General features: G+C 35.3%; 3 protein-coding genes across 3 annotated transcripts; 1 reads left to right on the top strand and 2 right to left on the bottom strand.

Annotated features, from left to right (window-relative positions):
- Positions 1–8,021: 8,021 nt before the first annotated feature.
- On the bottom strand, positions 8,022–10,206 carry LOC139883491 (uncharacterized). The gene is made up of 6 exons (XM_071867664.1): positions 10,126–10,206; positions 9,455–9,815; positions 9,102–9,319; positions 8,576–8,856; positions 8,232–8,393; positions 8,022–8,139 (listed from the first exon to the last, which is right to left on the bottom strand). Exons 1-6 carry the CDS (start codon positions 10,204–10,206, stop codon positions 8,022–8,024), a joined length of 1,221 nt encoding a protein of 406 aa, XP_071723765.1.
- A 7,596-nt stretch (positions 10,207–17,802) lies between these two features.
- On the bottom strand, positions 17,803–24,117 carry LOC139883490 (rRNA-processing protein fcf2-like). The gene is made up of 6 exons (XM_071867663.1): positions 23,882–24,117; positions 23,746–23,806; positions 23,341–23,418; positions 23,140–23,255; positions 22,967–23,044; positions 17,803–17,983 (listed from the first exon to the last, which is right to left on the bottom strand). Exons 1-6 carry the CDS (start codon positions 24,115–24,117, stop codon positions 17,803–17,805), a joined length of 750 nt encoding a protein of 249 aa, XP_071723764.1.
- On the top strand, positions 19,882–21,913 carry LOC139883494 (pyruvate dehydrogenase (acetyl-transferring) kinase, mitochondrial-like). The gene is made up of 6 exons (XM_071867668.1): positions 19,882–20,130; positions 20,597–20,855; positions 20,979–21,159; positions 21,294–21,441; positions 21,528–21,741; positions 21,855–21,913. The coding sequence occupies exons 1-6, from the start codon at positions 19,882–19,884 to the stop codon at positions 21,911–21,913; spliced, it is 1,110 nt and encodes a 369-aa protein (XP_071723769.1).
- Positions 24,118–26,980: the final 2,863 nt, after the last annotated feature.

Genomic DNA, 26,980 nt, shown 5'->3' with positions numbered 1-26,980 from the left:
TAGGTCTCCCGCCGGAGAGAAATTGAAAAGAAAAAAGTGTGGATTGGGAACGACGAGAAAGAAAGAGAGAGAATAGTTGTTGTCTCTTGTCTGTCTCTGTCTGATTGTTAGTTTTTTTTTTTTTTTTTTTTTAATTTAATTTTCGATCAAATTACACTAATTGTCTTGACTTGACAACTTAGTATTATTAAAGAAAAGAAAATTATCAAATTATGGGTTACTTATAAAAGTCGAAATAGGGCAATGAGCTGTCGTCTCTTCTCTTTTCCTTTAGTACTAGCAACACAATACACTGTCAGTACTCCATCTCGAATTCGCATACCATAAATATATTAGTATATACTCATCTGGCAAAACCATGCGTTTGATTTTTTTTTTTAACGTTTTTATCTATATCGTCCCTTATTTTTCTTAAAATTATTATATTTCGTTTCTAACTTGACACTCATGTCCATTAATTCTCGTCGAGTTGTCAATTTTAACCAACTAAAAACAAATCAATTAAAAACGTATAATCTAGGTGGAAAAAATACCACGTCATTTTTCTGAACTAATCCCCTAACTTTACTATGAATTACGGAAATAATACATAAGGTTGTATTTTCTTAATTCGTAACTACAATGCCTTATATCAGGGACTAATATATAAACGCTAAAATAATGGAGGCTAAAAACATCACTTTCTCCATTTTTTTCTGACTGTGTTCGATGGAGTCCGCCTCCTCAGGATGTCCTAAAAATAAATTATGATGCTGGCTTAAGAGTATTGACGAGGAAGCAACCTTGGAGGCTGCATGCAGAGACTATAGAGGGAAAATATGTTGGGCTCTTTTGCAATTAAAGTTCATCTTTGCCAGGATTCCTTTCTTGTCGAAACCATCTGTATTCTTGAAATCATAACAAAATAGCAAAGTAAGAGACAAAGTGTGATACTTTTAAAAATAATGGACGATCTCAGAAACTTTGAAAAGATGTAGCAAACGCATGGTTTTGCCATACTCATTTTCAATAGGGAACTTGCTTCGAATTAGAGTACGTTACAATTCATCTGTCTGATAGTTCAAAAAAAGAAAAAAGCACACTAATTAATTAATTTAGGATAATTATGTACGATTTACACCTTTTAACCTATTAGTACAATCTACGCTTCTTAAAGTTCCTTGGATGGCCAATTCATTCACCTTAGAAATTTTACGATTGTGTAATACATTGTAACTACTTCCTTACTTCAAAAATACATTGTAATTACTAAATATACGCTAGCTCTTAATATTTCTATAAGTTTGGTAGATCATTTTCTATTTTCCATTTTAAAACTCAATCTATTTTTCGAAATGGACATTCTTGCTTGAGGTAATTTCTGTATTTTTTTTAAGCTTACTTGTTCTTGCGATTGGGTTTATTAGTGATTGGGTTTTATGTTTTCTGTTTTAAATATAATGGACATTCTTGCTTGAGGTAAGATTGACGGACCTTGTTCTTGCGATTGCGCTATCAAACAATTCCTTAAGAACCAAATGATATTTACGCTATTAAACAAATGCCATAAATGTTGTGTTTTTTTGCTGCCATTTCGCCAATCACTGAACTGCATAAAATCAGCTTAGTTAAACAACGAGAAAATATATGGCAAGTTGACATTCAATCTAGATATATAGGCAGAAATGTCTGATGATTGTTATTTAAGTGATAGGTTTGAGAAACAAAGGATTGAAACTTCACTAAAACTTAAGTTTGTGGCCTCGATCAAACCTAAGGTTTTCGTGAGGCAACGATTATACTTCATTAGTAGCATCATAAACTGTGTTATGTTTCAGATCAAACAGTTGAAAGAGTATATCTCAGAAATTACGTTGCATACTGAAGCCCATGCATCACAGTTCCAACAGAAGGTATGGTTTATATGATCTGGACTCCATTGCGTTTCTTAAGCTGTTTGAGCTTGACTCATACGGTCAACACATCCATTAAACTTGTAAAGTTCATTAAAGCTGGTATCTAACTTAAATAGACTTGTTTATGTCCTAAATTACAGCCGGTGTTCCACACTTAGGTGATTTTCCATTTAGGCCATGTTAATCTATGAGCTCAAGATTGAAAGATGCAATTGGTGTAGGAGTTTTAATAGTAGTCTTACCTTTATCCCTTACTGGTGCACAACATAAACAATGGTGATAACTTCCCTTCTGTAATCTTTGAACAGTATAAGATTCTCTAGTTTTTAATTAGCTTAGTTTATTGTTTGGCAGGAGAAATGACTAAAAAAATGCAGCGTACTATGACAAGGAGACAAGCTATTATCGATGACAATATTATTTGGGAGGGACTATGCAACCAAATCAGATAATCTTGAACACGGACGGTTCGTCCTATGATCTGAAAGGTCGTATTTGTTCGATGGGAGGAGTTGTAAGGGGTGAGCATGGTCGATTTATACTCGGTTATTAGGCAGCTAAGAAAACACCGAAGATTCCTTATATGCTGAGATGGCAGCCGCTCATGCTGGCATCTCTCTACTCCGACATATACCAGTTGCTGAAATACAAGTCATAATCCAAGTTGACTGCGAACAGGTGCGTTGTCTCCTACAATCCATCCACGACCACCCGACAAAAGCAGTTGCTCATAAATCCATGCGAAATAAAGCAACAGAAATCCAAGAATTATTCTGGAAGATAAAGGCGGCAATCCAAGAAGGCGCAATGCTCAATGTATTTGCCAAAGAAGGAAAACTTGTCTTGTTTGATCTCTCTGACGATTATGGAAAATTGTGGACTCTATCATGAGTGACAAAAAAACCAAAACATTATTAAAAAAATAAATGTACTGTTGGAGAAATATTAGAAATAACGAACAAAATAACAACCGGATATATGTATACAATCTCTGAAGGCACGTGAACGCTTTCAGATTGAATCAATTCGGTGGTTCACCCCCGTCCCTTAGGGGCTTCACCCCTAACATCATAATAAATTCATATAAGCGTGCACTCCGCACCACCGTACTTATATGATGTCTTATTATGATTAAACTGATCGACCAAGTTAATCCAATTACACTAAAATATCCAACATGTACTTCAATTAGGTTCCATCATGATGATTTCGAATCTCAACATAATATCTAAGTTGGATTCCATTCGATATGATGTCAACCCATTAACTTTTCTCACTATCACGTCAAACATTAACATTGTAGTTTCATGTGAGCAATGGAAATGACACTAACCTTTCATGTGAGCAATTAACACATTCTGTTTTAAAAAGTAGATTGTTGTTGGGCTAAAACCACTTACAGGCAAGTGCACGTCTCGCCACAAGTAGTAAAGGGACAGTAAAGTCCGATTATCGATCTCATGGAATCGTGAAGAAATAAACCAAGTACTAGCTATCGAAATTCAACAATTGTTCGGACAAATTCTAATTTTGAATGTTGTGATTAAACTAAGGACATAAATAGCATGCAATAATAAGATTGAGACTATGGATGAGGAGATATCTAGGGCCTTGCGAATCAAACGTTTACAATACTCAATGTATGATTAACTGTCAATTCCTATCTCTCGATTCCTTATTTCACTATCCAATACCCATAAATGTTCATAAGTGTCTTCCGACTGTTAGCTTATGCCTCAAATTAGGATTAAATGACCATATCTCTCGAACTAATCCTAATTGCATTAAATTCTCAATTCGTGTCTAGACTAGGTTAATTGGTCAACTAGTTGTATTCCTACCATTGTCAACAAATTAAACCAAGTCTAATCAATTATTTGTTAAACTAATTCTAATTTTAATCTTACTATTCCTAGATTTTGATTAAGATAACAGTTCAATTAATTTGGTGATCAATTATATCAAAGCCTTAAGAAAGATTTAACAAAAAGTAAATTCAGAAATCGTTTAATAGGAAAGACGTCAATCTCAAAACAAATTGTATTGCAAAGGCGTCATCAACCCTAGAAAAGAGATTTAGTTCATGTTGTAATGAATCAAACAACTCTTAATATATGGATACATAATGATAACAACAAGAAAATACCTTAGGATTGTAGAAAATCCTATGGAACATTCTTCGTCGTAGCTTTTCGGTGCTCCAAGAATTATTTTCTTCAATCTCCATGTCTATTTTTAATGAATAGGATTTTTAATATTTATAATATAAGGTTTTGAAGTCTAAAAATCGAATTTTCTATCTGAATTGGGTTCTTTTTGGTCATACCGACGTCGAAGGGAACTGTACCCTTTGTCTAGTTTCATATTTTCGTCCCGATATCAAAATGACCTGATTCTTGATACAATGGAAAGTTAAGACGTCAAGATACAACTTTCATGTTGAACACATTTACTGAAAAATGATGGTATTTTCTTGCTACCGATAGTGTGTACAGATATTTGTGGATTGTCAACGTTTTCTTTTCAAAAATTAATTTATAGTGATCCGTACCCTCACTTTGGTACATATTGAACCAAATCATGGCTTGTATAGAGTGGTTGATGCTAAGTAAATAAAGTGTTAATCCAAATCATGGCTTGTATGTAATGGTTAATGTTAAGTGAATTATTTATATTGACCGTAACTTTAGAAGAATAAAAATATTGTTAATTATTGTTGATGTTTGCTTTTATATTACAAAAGGACTGCTATCATTAGGATTAGGTAATTAATCAAAGGGAGTTGTATATCAAAGATGTTGTTGTATGACTAATTATACTGGTTCAAAGCTTTTAAATATGTATCTATTTATATGCGGAAAGGGATAAAACCCTTCAATGATCATTAGTCTACTTAGGGGATTGTTGAATCTCATAAGCCCTAATACCTCCATAGGTTGATAGTGATTTTGTGTACTGACAAGGATCGAGGCGTAGATTACTTCATTACAGTATAGTACCTTCAAGGTATTCTCATAGCAGATTTTGATAGAGAGAGCTTACATAGTTTATCTTTTAGATAGTATTTTAGGGTGGGCTTCACACTAGTTATTTTGTTGTAAAGACCTGACTTATATCTTTTTGAGAAATTTTATGTAGGCTGAATCTATAGATATAAGATATTAATTTAGTTTCAGTTGCATGACAAATAGATTAGAATGAATCCGCTACGTAATAAAAACGTCACTCTCACACCAATGGCGCCCTTCGAGCGTGTCCTCGGTGAGCTAGGGGAAGGGATTCGCAAGGGGGGTGTCATAAATTAATTGATCAGGTTCATTCCAATTATTCCAGCCGTTGTGACCTTACATTATCTTGCTAAATACAACCCAATCCACAAAATAAATTATAATAACACAATAAACATGTGTGAATGTATTTCAAATTTCTGACCAAATAATTTCATCAAACTTTGATTCGTGGATCAATATCCAAGCCCATAGTAAAGCATACACATTGAGTTCGACTCGAGTCCATCAAACTCTATTGCCATAATTCTCGAATCTATGGCAACCCGAATTTTCCCATAAAATAGCTCTGATCATTTGAGTATTATCATAATATGATTATACAACTCAAATGACACTATTTTGACTAGCAATTTCATTTTCAACTCTAGATCAAATGGCTATGAATATTTCATATTCATCTCCTCACAATGGAGAATACATTCGGCTTATTAACCAAATTAAATTTCTTAATGGAAACTCACAAATATTTGATCAAAATTGGTTTGACCCAACTTTCTCCAACACATCTTTGCAAGGATTCCATTCATGCTTAACCTATTTGTGTTCTTGAAGTCATATAAAAGCTCGTCGCCATTCACTTCAGAGCAAGGTTGTTAAAGATGTGCATTAAGACGTAAAAACGTCTTTTTCAAAGGATTTCGTGTTAATTTGTGCAAAAAACGGTTTTGGGTTCGACGGTTCAAAACATCGTCTTTACTCGGTAAAGATGGCGTTTCAAAACATTTTGTGTTTTCTATATAAAAAAAATGAACCAGCCCAAGCCCATTAAATATACAGACCAAATTCTACTTCTCCTACCTACAGGCTACAGCTAAACTAAAGTTTCCCCTCCGACACATCTCTAGTTCAACTATCCACCTCTTTGCTTCACTTTAGTCTAAAAATTAGATGAAAGAGGAAGGCCTGCAACTCCCTCCAAGTGATTTATATTTTGTTGGTTGAAGTGTTGAACCATTTGAACTTGGACTATCCATTTTTGTTATGTTAAAGACTTGAGCAGAGATTCTTGTTAGTTTGCATATTTAATTAATTTGTCAATTTTTTTTGTAGTTGGTTCTATTTTTGTTTTTTTAAAGGATTTATAATATATTCTGTCTTTATGTTCCGTATTAGGTTTTGAGAAAATACAAATCGTCTCGAGTCCGTTTTACATCTTTGACAACCTTGCTTTGGAGAAACAAGACTCATTATGTCTGATTGCCTTGTTGTCATCAATAAGATTGTGCATCTGGGAGCTAGCTATAATGGATCCGGGACTGTAACTAATGAAATAAAGAGTTTATATATACTCTTGTTTTATTACTCTATGTAGTTTTACTCATTCAAAGAGAGGTGGCAATATGGTAGTCCATCATTTGACTTCACAACAGATCTTTATAGGAAGTCTATTTGTATGATTGTAACCAACTGACAAACTTGATCCTCGATTTTGCTCGATGTGATCTTCTACGTTAATGAAAGATATATGATATGCGTACTTGTTGAGAAACATATTTTGAGAGAGAAGAAGTCTAATTTCATTAATTGAGTTAAATATTACACAATGATTACTATATATGTACAATGATCACTTCGGTTACATTAGTTAGGCAGATAACTAAATTTCCCGCCAATTTTAACTAACTAACAGACTAAGCTTTGTGGGCTGGATTAAACTGATTTTCTCTCTTCCGTCTTGGGCTTCGTTTCCGCCCACTATGCAAAACTCTGCGTTTTGCATCTTCTGCTTCCTCTCGAATTCGACCGTTGGAGGCAACATTGAATTGCGTTCCTCAACACCCCTCCTCAATTCAATGCTCTTGAATATGTTTTTCAATCCCAATTTCTCTTTCAAGTAGTTATGATGTGTTGTTCCCAAAGCTTTAGTGAACATATATGTCGGCTGCTCCTTCGTCGACAAGTGGCTCGCCTGAAATAGTTTGCTCTGCAATTGCTCTCGAACCAGGTGACAATCTATCTCTATATGCTTTGTTGGCTCGTGGTAAACTGGATTTGTTGCAATATGAAGTACAGCTTCATTATCACAGAACAATTTCATTAGCTAATTCAACAAGAAATCCTTTTAGCCACATCAACTCAGCTACTGTATCAGCCATTGCCCTGTATTCCGATTCAGCAGACGAGCAAGACACAATCTTCTGCTTTCGTGATCTCCATAAAATCAACAACTCTCCCAGCTTCACGCAATATCCAGTCACTGATCTACGATTGATGATGCAAGACGCCCAATCCGAATTACAGTAAGCTTTCACCTCTAACTCATTGTTTCATGGCATGAACAACCTTTCTCCTGGATTAGATTTTATGTACCTCACTATTCTGATGGAAACTTGATAGTGAGATTCTTTAGGTTTTTTCATAAGCTGACTCACATAATTGACTGCAAAGAAGATGTATGGTCTTGTAATTGTCAAATACAACAATCTACCAACTTAGTCTTTTGTATTTCATTGGATCCTTCATTAATGGATCTTCTAATATATTAACCCCTCCTGATTGCTTTGCCATAGAATCATCATACTCTTTTATTATAAGCTTGAGATTCTGTTCAAATGGAGTGTTGATTGGTCTGGTTCTATTTAAGCTCATGTCATTTATTAGCTCCAATGCATACTTCCTTTGATTTATGAATATTCTGTCATCTGATCTACTCACCTCCATTCTTAGAAAATACTTCATAGTGCTCAAATCTTTAAGTTTGAAATGCTTGTGCAATGTCTACTTCAGCTGATCAATCATGATTACATCATTCCCTGTTATCAACAGGTCATCCACATAGATGAGCATTATTATAATTTTCCCACCATCTTGCTTAGTGAATAGGGAGTAGTCATATTTACTCTGTGAGTATCCAACTTGTGTGAGAGTAGTTGTTATCTTGTGATTCCACTGCCTTGATGCCTATTTTAAGCCATATAATGACTTGTGCAATTTGCAGACCATGTTGTCCCCTCCTAAATTGCAAAGTCCTTCAGGAATTGTCATAAAAACATCTTCCTCCAAATCCCCTTATAGAAAAGCATTATAATCCATTTGATAGAGTGGCCAATTGAATGTAGCAGCCAATGTAACAACACTCCTTACTATCACCATCTTGACAACTCGTGAAAAAGTCTCTCTGTAATCAATACCGGCTTTCTGCTTGAAGCTTTTGGCTACCAGCCTAGCCTTATACCTGTCTACCTCACCATTAGGTTGGTATTTCACTCTAAACACCCATTTATAGCCAATTTATTTTTTAGAAGTAGGCAGTGGCACTATTTCCCATGTATGATTGTTCTGCAAAGCTTGTAACTCTGAATTCATAGCATCAATTCATCTTGAATCCTTTGCAACTTCTTTATAGAAGACAAGCTCATGAATATTGTCTAACTTTGCAATATATATGACTGATATGCTGGCATGAGTCTAGAATACTGAATAGGATAAGCACAAGCAATTGAGTAGTCCTTCATCCAAACTGGTGGATTAATGTTTCTGGCTGGTCTAACTATTGTAGGAACTGGAGCAGCTGGAACAACTGAAATAGGCACGACAGTAGGCAACTGAACTGACTCATGCAACTTATGTGTGATAGGAATCTCAATAGAATGTGGATTTAAGGAAGGATCAAGAGATAGCGATGGATATGTAGCAGAATCATGATCAATGAGTGAAGAAATGTAACATCCCTATTAATCAAAAGCACCCTTTTAGCCATGTTATATAGAATATATCCTATTTGTCCAATATGATATCCCATAAACACACATAAATCTGATCTGGAAGCAAACTTATCAGTAATCAAAAGTGGACTAGCATAGACTAAGCATCCAAAAACCCTGAGGTGTGCTAAGGCTGGTTGCTTGTTATACAGTATGTAATATAGTGTGTGATTTTTAATAGGCTATAAGGGAGTCCTGTTGATGAGACAGACAATAGTCAAAACACATTCACCCCAAAACCTAATAGGCATAGAAGACTGAAACCTGAGAGCTCTAGCAACCTCTAGAATATGTCTATGTTTCCTTTCAACACCATTATGTTGTGGTTTATATGGATAAGTTTTTTGGTGCATGATGCCATCATTAGCAAACAAATCATGGCATTGATGATTCACAAATTCAAAACCATTATCTGTCCTGACTATCTTGACTGTTTTGTGAAATTATATTTTAACAAATTGAATGAACTATGTTATGAACCTAAAAGTGTCAACTTTAGATTGCATAAGAAACAGCCAAGTAAACCTAGAATAGTCATCTACTACTATCAGAAAGTATATATGACCCTGATGAGTTGGAGTTTTATATGGACCCCAAACATCCACATGTATAAGATCAAAAATAGACATAGATGTAGTAATACTATTTTTGAATGGTACCTTGTGTTTCTTAGCTTTAGCATAAATAACACATTGAGAAAGATCACTTTTATTTATTGACAATTGTTGAGAAACAAGCAAAGTAGACAAGGAATTATTGTTGATATGGCCTAATATGTGATGCCACAGCTGAAAATCACTAACTGAAGAAACAGAACTATGATTGAAAACATGAGGTGATGCAATATGTTGAGTGAGCTTTGATGGCAGATTGTATAAGCCTTGTTTTATTTTACCAATATCTTGTACCATCCCAGTTGAGATGTCCTGCATGAGACAAAATTCGGGATAAAATGAAAAAAAACAATTTGAGTCTTTTGCTAGCTTATGAACACTTAACGAATTATGTTTGAAACTAAGAACTAGCAAAACATTTTTCAGAGAGAGATTTGGCGAGATGTTGAGATTCCCCGTATGAGTTATTGATGCATGGTTTTCATTTGGCATATGAACATGATTTGATAATGATGAAACACTATACAAACCATTTGGCACCACTATCAACAATCCAGGTTCTATTAGAAATAGTACTTGAGTTGGAAGTGGAAGGACTTGTATTCTGAGATGAGGAACTAACAACATGTGAAGATGCAGCAAATGGAATGGACACAACATTAGCCATGGCAACAGGAGAGGATTTACTAGAGATCAACCTCATGATTTGTGCATATTATGCTGGAGTAAATGTTAGAGCAGGAGAAAAGAAAAAGGCATCAGCTTCACAAGAATTCACAAGTTTGTTGTTACTATCAGAGTCTTGACTATCTTGAGCAGCATTATGAGCCTGTGTCTTAGTTTTTGTGAACTTGAAATCCTTTGGGAATCCATGGAGCTTGTAACATTCTACCTTCTTATGACCACGTATACCACAATGATCATAGGTACCTTGAAATTTCTTTTTAAGAGCAGAAGAGGAAGAACCAGATGTATTGGAGTACATAGCATCAACTGAGATCTGAGGAACATTAGACTGAGAAGAATGAGTACGCTGAGCTTCTTCTTGAATCAACAGATTGTAACATTCAGTCAGGGATGATGGAGGATTCATCAAATTGATCTGACCTCGGATTGTAAGGTATGAGTCATTAAGTCCCATTAAAAACTCATAAAACTTGACATCCTCAAAATAAGCATGTATAATTGCAAGAAAAGCTGGATCGGAATCTTGATCGATGATGCTATCAAGCTCAGCCCATAAGGAAGGAGGTTGTTGAAATAAGTAGAGATGGAATCACTATCCTAATTGGCACGAGAAATCTTGTGACGAAGCGCAAAAATCTGAACACGGGGAGCTTTCTGGAAACGAGATTTCATATCAGACCAAGCAGCAGATGCGTTAGTAAACGAATTGTTCGAGCCAAATCACGATGGACAGAGCGAAATATCCAGGAAAACACCAGAACATTGGCATAATCCCACTGATCATGATAGCATGGATGAAAGTCTTCCTTCTTGCAAGTGCCATTCAGGAAGCCGATTTTGTGTTTTGTGAGAACAAAGTTGAAGACATTTAAGCTCCAATCCCCGTAATTATCAGCACCGATGAGAGGCTCGTCGACCTGAATCGAGAGCGAGCTGTCAGTTGGATGAAGATAAAGCTGATGACTGAATGTGATTTCAATGATGCCATCATCAGAAGCAGAGAAGAGATTCGCCATTGGAGACGAAGCACAAAGCTTTTAAGCAAAGTAACAATGGCGAAAAAAATTCAGATCACGAAATGAAGCTGTTTAGGATCTGATAACCATGTTAAGAAAAATATTTTGAGAGAGAAGAAGTGTAATTTCATTAATTGAGTTAAAGATCACACAATGATTACTATATATGTACAGTGATCAATTCGGTTACATTAGTTAGGTAGATAACTAACTTTCCCGCCAATTTTAACTAACTAACAGACTAAGCTTAATGGGTTGGATTAAACCGATCTTCTCTCTTCCGTGTTGGGCTTCGTTTCGGCCCACTGTGCAAAACTTTGCGTTTTGTATCTTCTGCTTCCTCTCGAATTTGACCGTTGGAGGAAGCATTGAATTGTGTTCCTCATCAATACTTTCAAAAAAAATCTATAAGATTATTTATAAAGTTAACAGGCATTCGAATCGACTCTAGGTGCATCATGAGTTGACCTTGTGGTTAATGTGCAAACACTTTTCTCTATACAAATCAGGTTGGTTCCCATCTTGAAAATGACGTGTATGATTGTTTTCTTCATTATAAACGCGAGGTTAGGTGCTTTGACAAAAAAAAACATATCACATCGAATCAACGATTTATTATTTATCTAAAAAAGTATTTGCTTAAATTTTAATTTTCTCTTTTAGATTAAGTTGCATTTTGTATTATCTCAATACTGCTAGTATAGTATGAAAGGTTCTAGAAACTCTATATCTATACTAATTATCCTCTATTTACAAGTGAGTGTATGAGGGATACAATGGATTTGGTATATGAATCTAATACTCTGAATACAACCATCACATGATTGAAACCTAATGAAGTTTCCGATAGAAAATAAAATCAACTATATAAAAAAAATCGATACGCCACGGAGGTAGTCTGGAAGATGTATATGTAATCGCTTGTTTGACAGGAACTCGCTAAATGTATTGGCAAAAGTAATTACCCATTTTCTCAAAATATTTGAACTTTCTATTGTTTTGTGTTTTCATTTTGATTTTTTGATTTCTTGTACTCTAACCCTTATCTTTTTTTTTAGCCAGCAAGTATCATTTCCGTCAAGGACCATATCCATTCATCGCGCGTTACATTCTTAGACTTTCTTGTGAGGTTCCTAAGAAGGCGTCACCTGAACGAAAAGATAAGAGAGTTACACACACAGTGGTCCGCCGAAGAATTAATCAACCTGACCGGATAAACTTTGAATCATGCAATTATTGAATAATGCAACAGTATGGCATGTGAAAGATGTCACTCTGACTCTAGGTCTCACCTCGGTCGAAAAGCTCAAAAGTGGAGGTTTATACTTTTCTACATAGGATGGACACCGGTTTGGTCAGCCGGTTTTTTGCCAAAATCTTAATCGAATCGATCTTGATTGATTTTCAAAATTTCAAACCGAACCGAAAATCGATTGTCCAAATCGATAACCGCTAGCCGGCCGAAAATTTTCGGTCGGTCTCTGGTTCGATCGGTCGAATCTTTTTTTAAAAAAAATCGAACGAATCCGTGATGTTGTCATAAAAAATCGAGATTGAATCTCGAAGTCGTGATGTTGTCTGGATGATTAGTGATTGATCGATGCATAGAAGAGAAAGATTGAGAGGAGGAGAAGATAGAAGACGATGACTTGATTTTATGAGAGATGTAACTAGATCAGATAGAGGGCTCTTGAAAAACACCATTAATGGTGGGTTTAGGTTAGCAGAGTGAATTTGGAGGGAATATCTCCCTCGTTGAAGAAGAGATATTGATGGTTAAGCTGGAGGTTGCTCGTTGAAGAGGGGATGAAATGGTGGAGGTCAAGTCGGCGTTGATGTCGATGAGAGTGGTTGTGCGGCGCGCATAAGGGTTTCCTTTTCTTTTGTTAGTTTTAACGGAGTTGGGCTGAGTTGACTTTTGAGTGTTAGTATTAATTATTATGAAATGAAACGACATAGTAGAGACCAGAGTATACAGTCTAATATGGAGTTAAATTGTTGGAATTTACACTGTATGGGCTTAGAGTTAATTATATGGTACATATATTTAGTAATTGTACTATTCGGTTATAACCGAGAGTTTCGATTAACCAACCGACCGCTAACCGGTCTAAAACCAACCGTCAAAATCTAAAATTACAAATTAACTGACCAACCGACCGAACCCCAGAATAACCGACCGTTTTATTCGATTTTTTCGGTTTCAGTTCGGTCGGATGGTTTATGTCCATCCTATTTCTGTATATATATATAAGGATCTTCCAAATTAATTGTGTTTTAGAATTATAACAACTTACTAATTCATAAAGAAAGCACCAGTTTTTGGCTTCAGGCTTCACAAAAAATTGTTATAATTCTAAAATACAACTAATTTGGAAGATCCTTATATATGTTTCGGACTTCACTCTAATAAATTTCTATTAGTACTATATGTAGATGATTAAGTACAACACACACATGTCCGAAATTTGAATGAAATTTGAATACAGTAGTGTGTAATGATGACGTTATGTGTAATTAAGAATTTTTCGGATTTATCAGGGAAAAAAAGTAAGATATTGCTTCAATTTTTTTTTTTTTTTGTATTTTTGTTCAAATATGTAAAAGATTTTGTATTGCCAAAGTATGAAGTGTCGCTACAATATCAGAGCTCAATCACAAAATAATTAGCAAGCTCGGTTGCAAAATACACAATATTGTGTAATTCTAAGCTCCTAACTTTACACGAGCACAATTAATGACATTGCTTCAATGTTAATTAGTTGGAGTATCTCTTTTAAAATAGAGTCCGTCCGCTGGACGGAAAGTCCGTACCTTTAAAATAAATAATTTAAATATATATTAAAAAAATTATATAATAATTATTTGCATTAAACATTATTAAATTTATGTCAAATATTATATCAAAAAAAAATATTTTAACTTTAAATCGATTAGAATTATTTTTATTTTATTTCAAAATTCACAATCCTATTAGAATTAAAATTTTATTTTGTTTGAAAAATAAGATATGTCCGTTTTAATTAATAATAGGAAAAAATATAGCGGATTTTTATTAGGAATAATAGTTTAATAAAAAAATTTGAAAAAAAATAATATATATTTTAATTTGATTAGGAATAATTTTTTTTAGCAATATGTCTGTTTGAATAGGAAAAAAAGAAGATATGTCCATTTTAATTAGGAATAGGAAAAAAATATAATGGATTTTAATTAGGAAAAAATTTTAAATAAAAAAGTTAGAAAAAAATATAGTGTATTATAATTTTATCAGAAATATATTTTTATTGTTTTTTGATTTCCTAATTAGAATAGAAAAAATCATAGACTTAAAATTTTTAATAAAAAAAAAATAAGCGTATTATAATTCTATTAGGATTTTTTAGAATAATAGATGGGAAATTGATTAGAAATAAAAATATTATATTAAGAAAAATTAATTGGTAGAAGTTTATTAGAAATCATTATGTTTTTATTGTATTTTGATTTTTAATTAAAAAAAAATAATATCATTTACTTAAAATTGTAACTTGAAACTTAATTAAACTCAAAATTCTTATATACATGTGTTAAATTATTATTCGTTAATAAAACGTCATGTGTCGGATATTAATTTGACAATAAAATTTATAATTAAATTATAATTGAGACAAATTAAAAAAATATCAACATTATCTATAAGATTTGTATTTATTGAAATGGCGTGCATCCAAAACTCTTGATGTTTCATTTCATACTTTAGTTATATATTCTCTCAAGCTAGTGATGGGTGCTAACAGATTAATTGGCTGGGTATATATGATCTTAAAAAGGAAATAGGGTACTACATATGATCTTAAAAACATTGAGCATGCATGAGCACTAGCTTCCTTTTAATTACTTTGTTTGTATTCATCTTTTGCTTATCTGCTTGCAATTACTTATAATTTCTCCGATTTAGTATATATAATAATATACTGCAATCAATTTGTTGATAACTATAGTTTTCCAAAACCTTTTCGAGTACTATATATATATACATATAGGTTACAAATTAATTAGGAAAATCCCAAACCTATATCCAATAGAAATTCATACAAAGCCATGCACATGAATAAAACGCAGTGCTTAAAGCCCTTTAATTACTGTTCTCTCAACAACTTCTTTTAACTTACGAGAAAATTGAATTTTCTTCCCAACGTTACACATTCATACCGTTTATTACTATTCTTTCAAGAATAGGACGACGATATATTAGTATAGTTGGCCATGTGGCAAAAAGTTCGTGGAGGAGGGGTGTAAGAATCGAGAAAATGCAAACGATAGTGGTATGTTTATCCGAGGATTTAAACTGAGGGATATAAACGATGTGAATGTGTATAACATGGGTAAAAGTTCCTTTTTCTCTTCAACTCACGATATACCTCCAAGAACAAGTATCGATCGAATTAGCATTTTTGCTAATTGGGAGCATATAAGTAGATACTTGCAATTCATTCCTCTAAAGTTGAGGATCTTATTAACCTTTTCTTTTTTAAGGAAGTACTGTCATTGTATTCCAGTTCTATAAAGTCGTTTTTCTGACAAATTTAGGAAAAATAAAATGCCAAAGTGTAATATGGATGGCTAATAATCTGGTCACCTTAGCCATAGGCCATATACATAGTGACTGCTGAGCCACACATACCTTCTCACCAAGATTCCAGAACAAATCTCTCTTGTGTCCAATTAAAGTTAGCACTTAATTGTTCCTTCTAGAAAATACAATATAACAAAGTTTCAATTTTGATGTTGACATTAAATTCAATCTTACCAACCATGGATGGCTAACTATATCAATAATTATCTTAGTTTAAACATCTCCATTTCAGAAGGGAGAGTAGTGCAGTGTTGGTCTACTAGCTGTTGATGTGCCAATTTATGCAATATTAAGAATTTCCTGTGAATTGATGACCTAATAATATCTATACTATTTTTCTACACGCCGCATGATAGTTGGTTCAAACAATCTACTCTACCCATTTAAAATTTCCATTTTAAACGTTATTGAACTGATTCGTCTTTCCAAACATAAATCGAATTAAATGGTCTTTCAAACGTTAATTTTTGAACTAGTTAGTCCCTCAATTCTAACGGACATTAAATTTGGCTGATCTGTCACTTTTAGCCAATCATAGAGTGACACGTGTACATGACGTGTAAAAAAAAATTCACCTAGACTTTCTTATCCCGATTTACGTTATCCTGATTATAATCGAACCGGACCGACATCGAACCGAAATTAAACCGAATTAAACCGGAATTAAAACGAAAAATCGAATCAAACCTAAAACTACATATTAAACCAAATCGAACTAAAACTCTTTCTTCCCCAACTAAAACGACAAAGACATCGTTCTTTTTCCGGCACAACTCAGCTTTGATGTTCTTCTTCATCTCGTCTCCTGGCCTCGACAACAAAGAATGCAACCACTGCTGCTAACTCTCTCTCTCTTCAACCTGTCGTGCTTCTAATCTCTCTCTCTGTGAATTGACGACTAGAGTTTCAGATGGCAGCGACTTTCCAGGGCCTCGGAGCTTCTATAGCTTTAACGCAGTCCAATTCCCTTGATTCCAGGAAGCTCTTTCTTACTTCTCGCCCATCACTCTCAGGTTTTCCTTGCTCTTCTCGTCTTACATGGCTCAATTCTGTTTTCCAAATTGTAATCGAGCAAATAATAATATGGTTTTTTCGTATTTTTTGATTCTGGGTTTTGGTTTTTGATTCAATTCAGAGAGGAAAGCCAGCATTTTGGTGGTCAGATCTGATGCAAGGTCCATGAACCTGCGAGCAGGACGAAGAGCTCAAAGCAACTTTATTTCCAATGCTATTGCGGTCAGTAGTCTCTTCTCACTCTTGCAACACCGCTTTTTCAAATAAAGTGTTTGTGATTTTGAGTTGCTTAATTATTTGGCATGGCATCACTAATTTGCATGTGTTTTGATCCGTAGACCAAGCCTGATGCTTTAGCTGCCTCGACCTCATCGAAACCTGGGTATGATGTGCCTGTTCTTGTCGGAACTTGTAGTTTTCATTTACTTCTATTGGTTTCATTTAAGATTATGATGTGCTTGTTCTTGTTCTCGTTAGTTGTTACATAGACAATGTGCAAGCTTTTATTTATGTTTATGATGTTGATAATTAAAGGCATGATACTAGCAGCTTCGGTTTGATGTCATCAATGTTTGCTTAATATTTGAAGACTCAAATAGGAGGATCTTACGAGATTGTGATATGTAGAATTATGAAGTGCTAATAACTAATTCGATGGCCTTTTAAACTTCTGTAGTTTTGTAGGTTTATGTCTTCTAATTTGCATCAGTATTAATATTTCCATTATATAGGAACATAAAATTGTCTTATTTTTATACAACTCTTCATGTTCACGAGTTGTATAGTTTATATTTTTCTAAATGTATAACATCATGCTTTTAGTTTTGCAATTAGAAGTCTGATGTAGTATCTTTAATTCAATCATCAGGCATGAACTTTTACTTTTTGAAGCCCTTCAAGAAGGTTTAGAAGAAGAAATGGCCAGAGACCCTACTGTATGTGTAATGGGTGAAGATGTCGGTCACTACGGAGGTTCATACAAGGTAACAAAAGACTTGGCAAAGAAGTTCGGAGATCTCAGGGTTCTTGACACCCCTGTCGCCGAGAACTCCTTCACTGGTATGGGTATTAGAGCTGCCATGACCGGATTGAGGCCTGTCATTGAAGGAATGAACATGGGCTTTCTTCTTTTGGCTTTCAACCAGATTTCCAACAATTGCGGTATGCTCCACTACACATCAGGTGGCCAGTTGTCGAAACTTTTCATCGAGTCAAGGTTTATCGTTTGTATTTGTTGTCTAGGTACATTTGTGGAATTTCCATCTCTACCGTGCAAGTCATAACTTGTTAACTTGGCCGAAAAGGCATAAGCTATGGACTCTCTGTTGATAATTGATCAGTCATTCTGATAATAATATAATGGTCGAGGGCATTTATGTCTTCTGTGATGTATCACATTGATTTACAACACTTCTATATAATTTGTGCATGTTTGTTTGTTAGACTGATCGAAATGAAAGAAACAAGCTTTTTGTGGCCTCGCCGTCATTCGAGGTCAGGAGACGAGATGAAGAAGAACATCAAAGCTGAGTTGTGCCGGGAAAAGAACGACGTCTTTGCCGTTTTAGTTGGGGAAGAAAGAGTTTTAGTTCGATTTAGTTTAATATGTAGTTTTGGGTTTGATTTGATTTGATTTTTTGTTTTAATTCCGGTTTAATTTTGGTTCGATATCGGTCCGGTTCGATTATAACCAGGATAACGTAAACCGGGATAAAAAAATCTAAGTAGATTTTTTTTACACGTCATGTACACGTGTCACTCTATGATTGGCTAAAAGTGACAGATCGGTCAAATTTAACGTCCGTTAGGATCAAGGGACTAATTAGTTCAAAAATTAACGTTTGAAGAATCATTTAATTCAATTTATGTTTGGAAGGACGAAATAGTTCAATAACGTTTAAAATAGAAACAAACGGTTACTTTTACCCATCTAAAATATCTTTTTGTTGGAGTAATCTTCTGTACCTCCAAAGATTCGAACTTGATTAAGGAATCCTAAGCACTAACAAATTGAGCGGAGTCCTAATCGACAGTGATTTTAGATCCAACATAAAAGGATAGATTGGACTCGAAATGATTTTAAAAAAAATAATAATAATTTAAAAGAAAATAAAGCAGTGTTGTGGTGGTGAAAAGAGAGACTTAAAATTAGTGGCTCAAATTTTAGGGGCACTCTTTATCAATATTTTTTTCTTTTTGAAGGACACTCTTTATCAATATACAATACACATGACCATATATCATCATTCACGCTTATATTGTGTCGCATTCGAATAATCTTCGATTAATAAGGTAATTAGGATATGATCGAATGATTAAGATATCTGTCTCTTTTCATGAAGTCGAAGATTTGAATTTCAATAGGAATATTTTTTTAAAAAATTCTTCGATTAATATTAGTGTGTGATTTCACTTGGATAAGGATAACTACCTATATAAATATGGTTTAACGTGTTTTGATTGAATGAGCACACAGGAATGAATAACTAGGCCATGGTTACACGTGCGATTAACTGCCTGCACGATCAATCCGTCATACTATTAAACTTGCAATTTAGTCCTTCTTAATTATTTATTCATTCATTTTAATCTAATGATGGATGATACAATTAGAATGAGTACGTGGCTTAGCTTAGCTTAGCATTTCCTTGAATCAGCATAAGATAACACTCGCTAACTCAGTCATCGATTTAATTTAATTCGCATCGTCGTCGTCTCTATCCATAACGCCAAACAAAACCAGTCTCCGCTTGATTGATTGATAGATTGATTAGCTTAAAAATCAAAATCCGCCCGAAAAACCTCATTTTGACTGAGTAATTCAGCTATTTTGTTTTGAATCAAATCGATAACCCACACCACACCACTTGTCATATATACCTATATATCTCTCTTCTACACATCTGTCTGTCTGTTCTGTTAAAGGAATTCCTCTTTCTTTCCCTATGTCAGTTGAGCATTTCATTGCATGCAACCCTCCAAAAGGTTTTCATTATAATAAGCTCAACAACAACAAGGGCTTAATTCCATAATCCATCGATTCATGGCTGCGAAGAAAGCTTGCGAGACTATGGGCAAGAGCTTGGTTGAGGATGTTCATAGATGGGGAAGCATGAAGCAGACAGGTGTCAGCTTGAGGTACATGATGGAGTTTGGGTCTAAGCCCACACAAAGAAACCTTTTGATCTCTGCTCAATTCCTTCACAAAGAGCTCCCCATTAGAATTGCTAGGAGAGTTATCGACCTCGATTCGCTCCCTTATGGCTTGTCAAAAAAACCTGCTGTTTTAAAGGTTCATTTCTGGGCTACCTTTATTTAATATTAAAAACTTTGACTTGGTGGTTATTATTATTTTTAATTGTGTGTTTGATTCAGCATCTTGGGTTTATTAGTTTATTATTATTATTTTTCATGAAGAACAATTTTGTGAGTTGTCTGCTATAAATCTGTATCTGGATATTTTTCATGTGGTTGTCACTTTCCCAAAATATGATGTGCTTGTCAAAGGCTGTCGGAGAGAAAAATTGGGATTGTTTTTCCTCTTTCTTGTAATTGTACATCCTTTAGCTACCATGCTAAGTCTTTGTGCTACTAACTGAGGATAGGATAATGGTTTCGGACTGTTGGAATGAATCGGTTGTTTGAGCTTAATTGCTACAGTGTAGTTGGTGTGGTGTATGGATCATGAATTTAAGGATCGGGAATTCTGTAGAAAATTGTCATATCAAGATACTTATAAAAAGGTTTCTTATTATTAGGTGCGAGATTGGTATTTGGATTCTTTCCGTGATCTCAGATCCTTTCCGGACATAAAGGATACAAATGATGAGAAGGAATTTACAGACATGATCAAGGCAGTAAAAGTAAGGCACAACAATGTGGTGCCAATGATGGCTTTAGGAGTCAAACAGTTGAAGAAAAGTTTGAACCCAAATATTGTTAATGAGGATCTCGTTGAAATACATCAGTTTTTGGATCGATTTTATTTGTCAAGGATAGGCATCCGGATGCTGATCGGTTAGTTACATAACATCTCCCTTTCAATCATATGATGTATCATTTCAGCTGTAGTGTTGTTTTCCAGTTTTGTGGAGCTATGTCTAACCTTTTGTTTCTGTTTTAACCACGGTGAAAACTCAGGACAGCATGTGGAGCTGCACAATCCTAACCCTTCTCCTCATGTTGTGGGCTACATCCATACAAAAATGTCTCCTGTAGAGGTAATTCGGAATGCATGTGAAGATGCCCGAGCCATATGTTGCCGAGAGTATGGAAGTTGCCCTGAAGTTAAAATTTTCGGAGATCCCAGTTTCACGTTTGCGTAAGTTAAAATTTTCTTAAAATTGGACCTTTACAAACTGTGATTTTTCTTTTGTTATGCTTCTCTCTGTCTGGCATGATCAAATTCTTTAGAAACCCTTTCTATAACTTATAATATGTTTTCTTGTTTAACAGGTATGTGCCACTTCACTTGCATCTTATGGTATTTGAATTGGTTAAGAATTCACTACGAGCTGTGGAAGAGCGTTTTATGGATTCGGATAAACTGGCTCCTCCTGTTAGAATAATAGTCGCTGACGGGATTGAAGATGTTACCATAAAGGTCTTTCCTTTGACCATGTGCTGTGACTTGATATGCTTTCTTCATTTTTACTTTGTGTTTAACATATTTTCTGAATGGCATTGTAGATCTCAGATGAGGGTGGTGGCATCCCAAGAAGTGGTCTTCCCAAAATTTTCACTTATCTTTATAGCACAGCAGACAACTCATTTGATTCGGACCCAGAGCTGGAATCCGGTGATTCAATAACAATGGCTGGATATGGTTACGGGATCCCAATAACTCGGTTATATGCTAGGTATTTTGGTGGGGATCTACAAATCATCTCTATGGAAGGATATGGTGAGTTGAAAATTTTCTGCTTGTCGTACATTCATTAGTCAAAAGAATTATTTTTCGTTATTCATTTTTTTGATAATTCGTTTCCTCACATATTTATGTATGTGTGAATGCAGGGACTGATGCCTATCTCCATTTGTCTCGCTTGGGGGATTCACAAGAACCTCTTCCTTGATCAAATCAATTGTAGGCTGCACAATTCAATTTGTCTAGCAAGATTTGTCTCAATTTGCAGAACTGTGAACAAAATATTGTAGTTTTTGTAATGGAAACTAGCCTACAATTTTTCTCTTTCAATTGGTGTAATGATTCCTTTCTTTATAATTTGACATCAGCAAGCAACTAGTATTAGATGTTTACCTTTTGGTTCACCTTATCATTCCTTGCTTTGAACTTGGGAAACACAGCCCAGCACCAGCATCTACTCTGCTTTGAAGTTCATGGTCATAAAATTAAAGTGGGTCTTATACTTTTAACCTCAAATTTCTCTATAGTTGTTCATATTTAAGGGGTTTTTTTTAAAAATAAATAAATAAAAGTCTTAGGGGAATTATGTCTCCTACTTCTGCCCTTAAAGAGCAATTGGCCCAGACGAAAAACCTTTACACATGTCAGGAAAGGAATAAGGGACCAACAAACTTAAATCCATGACTAAAGCAACGATCAATGAACAAATTTACAATGCCAATTAAGAGGAACAAAATGGAGATTCGAGTTCGTTGAATTCAATGGTTCTTGAATCTCCTTTTTTTATTAAGAACCATTGCTCCCTTTTTGTATTAAGAGCCATTGAGCAAAACTGAGGAGCTCCTTTTCCTCTCGATCAAAATCAAATCTCAATGATTACTGATGTAATAGTTCAAACGTCTAGGAGGGTAAAAGCAAAGGGATAGAGCTCAAAGCATCAAGAGGCAGCAAATGTTTAAAGCACCCAAATTCCCCCGAACCGGGATGAGTTTTGAAATGGTGTTAGAGAGAAAGAACCATGTATGGATTGAATCCCAGTTACTCGGTGCATTCGCCTTAGTAACATGATCTCAAAAATGCACATAAAAAATGATATAGCAAGGTGTCAAACTATAAATCAAAAATTTCGGTTTCTGTTATTCGTTACAGCTACAAAAGCCAAAAAATTTGTGAGCTATATCAATCAATAAGATGACAATAGTTCTGATCAAAGACCATTCCTGCAAACATATCGGCAGATGATGGTAGACTTTAGAATTTTTTAGAAGGCTTCTTGTTCTTCCATTTCTCATTTCCACCTGGTCTGCTTTTCTCTTCAATTTCGCGTACCTTTCGCTTCCTGTAAGATGAGAAAAGGAAAAACTGAGCAGGAATTCCACTGAATGACAAAAAAAACAGCTGGAGACGAGGGAACTTCTAATAAGATTAGTTTACCTGTACTGCTTAAACTTAGAATCTGAAAGAAGCTCATCAGCAAGTGTTTCCTTTCTCTCCTTCTTACTTAGTCTGCCCGAGTAGAACTCTTCATGTGACTGTATTACAGTCCCCACCTGATTTACAGAATTCCATAGAAAATGAGAAAAAGGGTGAAAAGTAGTAAGAACTAAGCATACTGTGAAATTCAGATTCACTTGCCTGGAAGTACTTGGGCAGCGCCTTTGATTTTGACCCTGCTTTCTTATAGAATCTCTTTGGATCCATCGCGCCCCTCAACTGCATTAACAAAGAAAGACACTGAAGTCAACTAAACAAATTCATTGACATGGCATTACGTGTAAGAGCAAGAGAATCTCGATTTTGCTCAGTGTAAATCTTCTAAAGAGTTGAGATTCATATGCCTATGCACTAAATTTCTCAGAGTCATAAATGAAACTCTATGTGATCTATGCTTCACAGCCTTGTATAATATCAGAAAAGTAGAAAGTAAGATTGACAACATCAAAAAAAAGCACAAAACTAAAACACCATGCATGTATAGTACAATATGAATTATTAACTGAGCACAGAATGGCATTGAGAGAATGTTAGAAGATGCAGTACCTTGAGCAATTCGAGATCCCTCTTCAATTCCGGAGTGATAGTGGGGGCAGGCATATCAAACCTAATTACACAGAAGACAAAAATCAACATTTTTCCAAAAGCTTGAAATGCATACACCTGAGAGAAGACAACTCACCAGCCATTGCCAGCTGTGTCTTTGACTTGCTTCCTGAGTAATTTGTTAACCTTTTTTGGATCATTAGGTGGAACAAACAGACCATCAACCAGCTCCGTACTGGGTCTCCATAGCACGCTACTTTCAGCTTGATTTTGCAATTTGCTGTTGTTATCGGAGACAGATTTCTTCAGAGAAGATAAAATTGGCAGCTTTGGCTCCCACAAGACACCAATCTCTGCTTTTTTCTCCGCCATTATAGAAAGAATATCAGTCACGATTGAGAAAAGTTGGGAGGAGCGAGACAGCAATTTAGGGTTTAGACCAACTTTTGGGGTTTTCAATTCTCCATTGTTAGTAGTAATATTAGAGGAAGAAGAAAGAGGAGCGTTAGTTTTGTATAAAGCCCGCGGATAGCCCAGCCCAATTGTCTATGCAAATACTACTACTTTTTTTTTTATGGGTTCTATGCAAATACTACTAACTACATGATTTTTTCAATCCCATTGATTTCATCGGGAAAAGGTCGATTTCAAACCGGAAATTTTATTATTCAATTCGAATCAAGTTAGCTCGATGATAAGGATTACTACCTCTGTCTCAAAAATATATGCCGGAGGCAGTACTTTTTTTGTTTATTTTTTTGGCTCGAATGACGATCATGTTGCATTAGTATTTGTATTTTAAATAAAGCAGATTCATCATTCACACATTACTTTAGTTAGTATTTGTAATTTGATTCATATAATAATAATTTTAGATTCCGATGAGTAGTTGTATTAAAGCATAATGACTAACATGTTACATTACAAAATTCTCGAATTATGAAGGAAACATACATAATATAGACTAGCCTATTTCTTCTTTTTACTCTTATTTCGACTAGACACTTTCACCCAGCCATCAGCATCAGCTCCTTTTACCTCTTCTACTGAGTTGGAAAGTTCAGATGGAGGTTTTGCTTGACCTTCCAGCACATTGGATGAAGATTTCGGTTGAGATTCCGGCAAATCTACCATCGTATCCAAGGAGCCATCATCCCCCATAGCCTCGTCATTCAGGGTGTCACGATCATCTTTATCGGCATTTACAGACTGAAATCCACAATACCAGAGATGAGAACATTCAAATGTAATGATCCAACGGGAAATGGTAAACAAAATTAGAAGGGCGGGCGGGTGCAATAATTAACTTTCCTCTCGAAGAAAGAGGTAAACTTTCAGGGATGAGAGCAATAATATTACCTGTTTAGTGCAAGGAACTCTTTTATGAGATGCTGCTCTCAAACTTGTAATAGATTGGTAATTGCGTTCCAAACATTCTCCATGCATAACCAACAAATTTTCAGCAAGCTAAGAAAAGCAACATTTTATGAATCTAACAGCTTTAATATATAAATCAGATAAGAGTCTAATGGCTGAAATGACATCATCCATGGCACAGAATAGCATACCTCAGTGACGCTGCCATCGTCGACAGTGGTATTGAGAGAATCCATAGCTTCCTCAAGAATAATCTCTAAATCATCAATGTATAGAGGTTCTATGGATCACAAGGAAAACATTAATTAATCAGAGAAATTACAAATGAATGATCTTACAACATTATCACCCGATTTAAAACAAAACGAAATTCATTAAATAACTCATCCACCTCGAGAGTGCGTGAACCAGGAGAGAATATCAGAGGAGAGCTTCTGAGCTTTTTGGGGAGAGTCGCGACCGCCCCACTCGTTCTCAACGGCCAATTGCAGTGCCGTCCACCGTGAAAGTGTCATCGCTATGCCCTCTGTGAACAGTGCAAGTGCCTTCCCCCTACCATGCTTTCTCGATTCCAGATATCTCTGATTCTGTGAGTGTGTAACAGGGTTATTAAAAATTCCCAATTCAAACAAATAACTTCAACCGTTTAATTTGTAATCAAAACCCAACCCAAAGATTTTATGAAATTACTTACTTTTTTTGAGAGAATCAGCACAGAACAGAGACGGACACTGTGAGAGTTAGAGAGACCGACTCGTGTTGTTAAAATTTGTGGAGCGAAAGAACAAATTGAGAGAAAGAAAATCAATTCATTATATTAATTCAACACAAATCGAATTCACAATACAGAGAATTGTTCCACTTCTCAATTAACACTACAAGATATATGATTATATAGTGGAGATTGAGTGAGTTGTTGGACAAAAACAGCTTGAAGTATGGTGGAGATGTTGGCTTGCATAGAGGAGAGTATGGCAATGGTGGTGTTGGCTGAGCCATTCATTGCCGTGACGCCACAGCCAAAAACAGAGAAAAGCATGGTGGTGAAGTGATGTAGGAGATGGGCTGAAGTTGTGAAGTGGGCCGAGGCCCATAATTTCAACACCAGCTGACACCGGAGAGGAATCATAGGTGTCGAGCTTGGACATGAAGAAGCCGAGGAACGAAACAGACCAAAGCTTGTGAAAGGGCTTCAAACAAACACTTGGACACTTGCTTCAATTATTGTAGCAGCGGACATTGCATCAGGAAGCTTTAACAGGGGTGTCATTCTCCGATGATCACATTATCCTGTTTTACTAAACCATCCATTCGATGCCTAAACATACTACTATCAAATAATTACCTAACATTGGCGGCAAGATGCAATCCCGTGTAGTCGATAGTCACCAATCATCGAGTACTTTGCATACACTTCAATCCAATCGACAAGAAATTCCAAAAGACAATCGGCAACAATACCAGTCCACAAACCATCCCAAACAGAGACTAACAACAGCCTATACTACTCGAATCAAAGCATACTATCCCTAAACAGAAGGATCATAGCAGCATACAACAACTCGGAAACGAGTGACAACATAGCTGGATTCTTAGCATAAGAATCATTCACATCACAACAAATCTATAGAAAGCAAATACTGCTAATAGCACTAAGCTAGAACACATAGCTAATATTGGAAAATAACAGATAGAGTCGAGAAGATACTTCGACCTGAACAAGAAAGCTGCTCAAGCATCAATCATTAGCTGACGAGAGATCGTCCCAAACAGCAGCGGCACAATGAAGAAAGGCAAGTCCCTTTGCAGCACCTAGAGCAACTGTCCTGAAAAATGATTTTCCAAACTCAGAGACTGA

Source organism: Rutidosis leptorrhynchoides, unplaced genomic scaffold (assembly GCF_046630445.1).
Source record: "Rutidosis leptorrhynchoides isolate AG116_Rl617_1_P2 unplaced genomic scaffold, CSIRO_AGI_Rlap_v1 contig408, whole genome shotgun sequence".
NCBI classification, from domain to species: Eukaryota; Viridiplantae; Streptophyta; class Magnoliopsida; order Asterales; family Asteraceae; genus Rutidosis; species Rutidosis leptorrhynchoides.
This window is presented reverse-complemented; position numbering and strand designations above follow the sequence as displayed.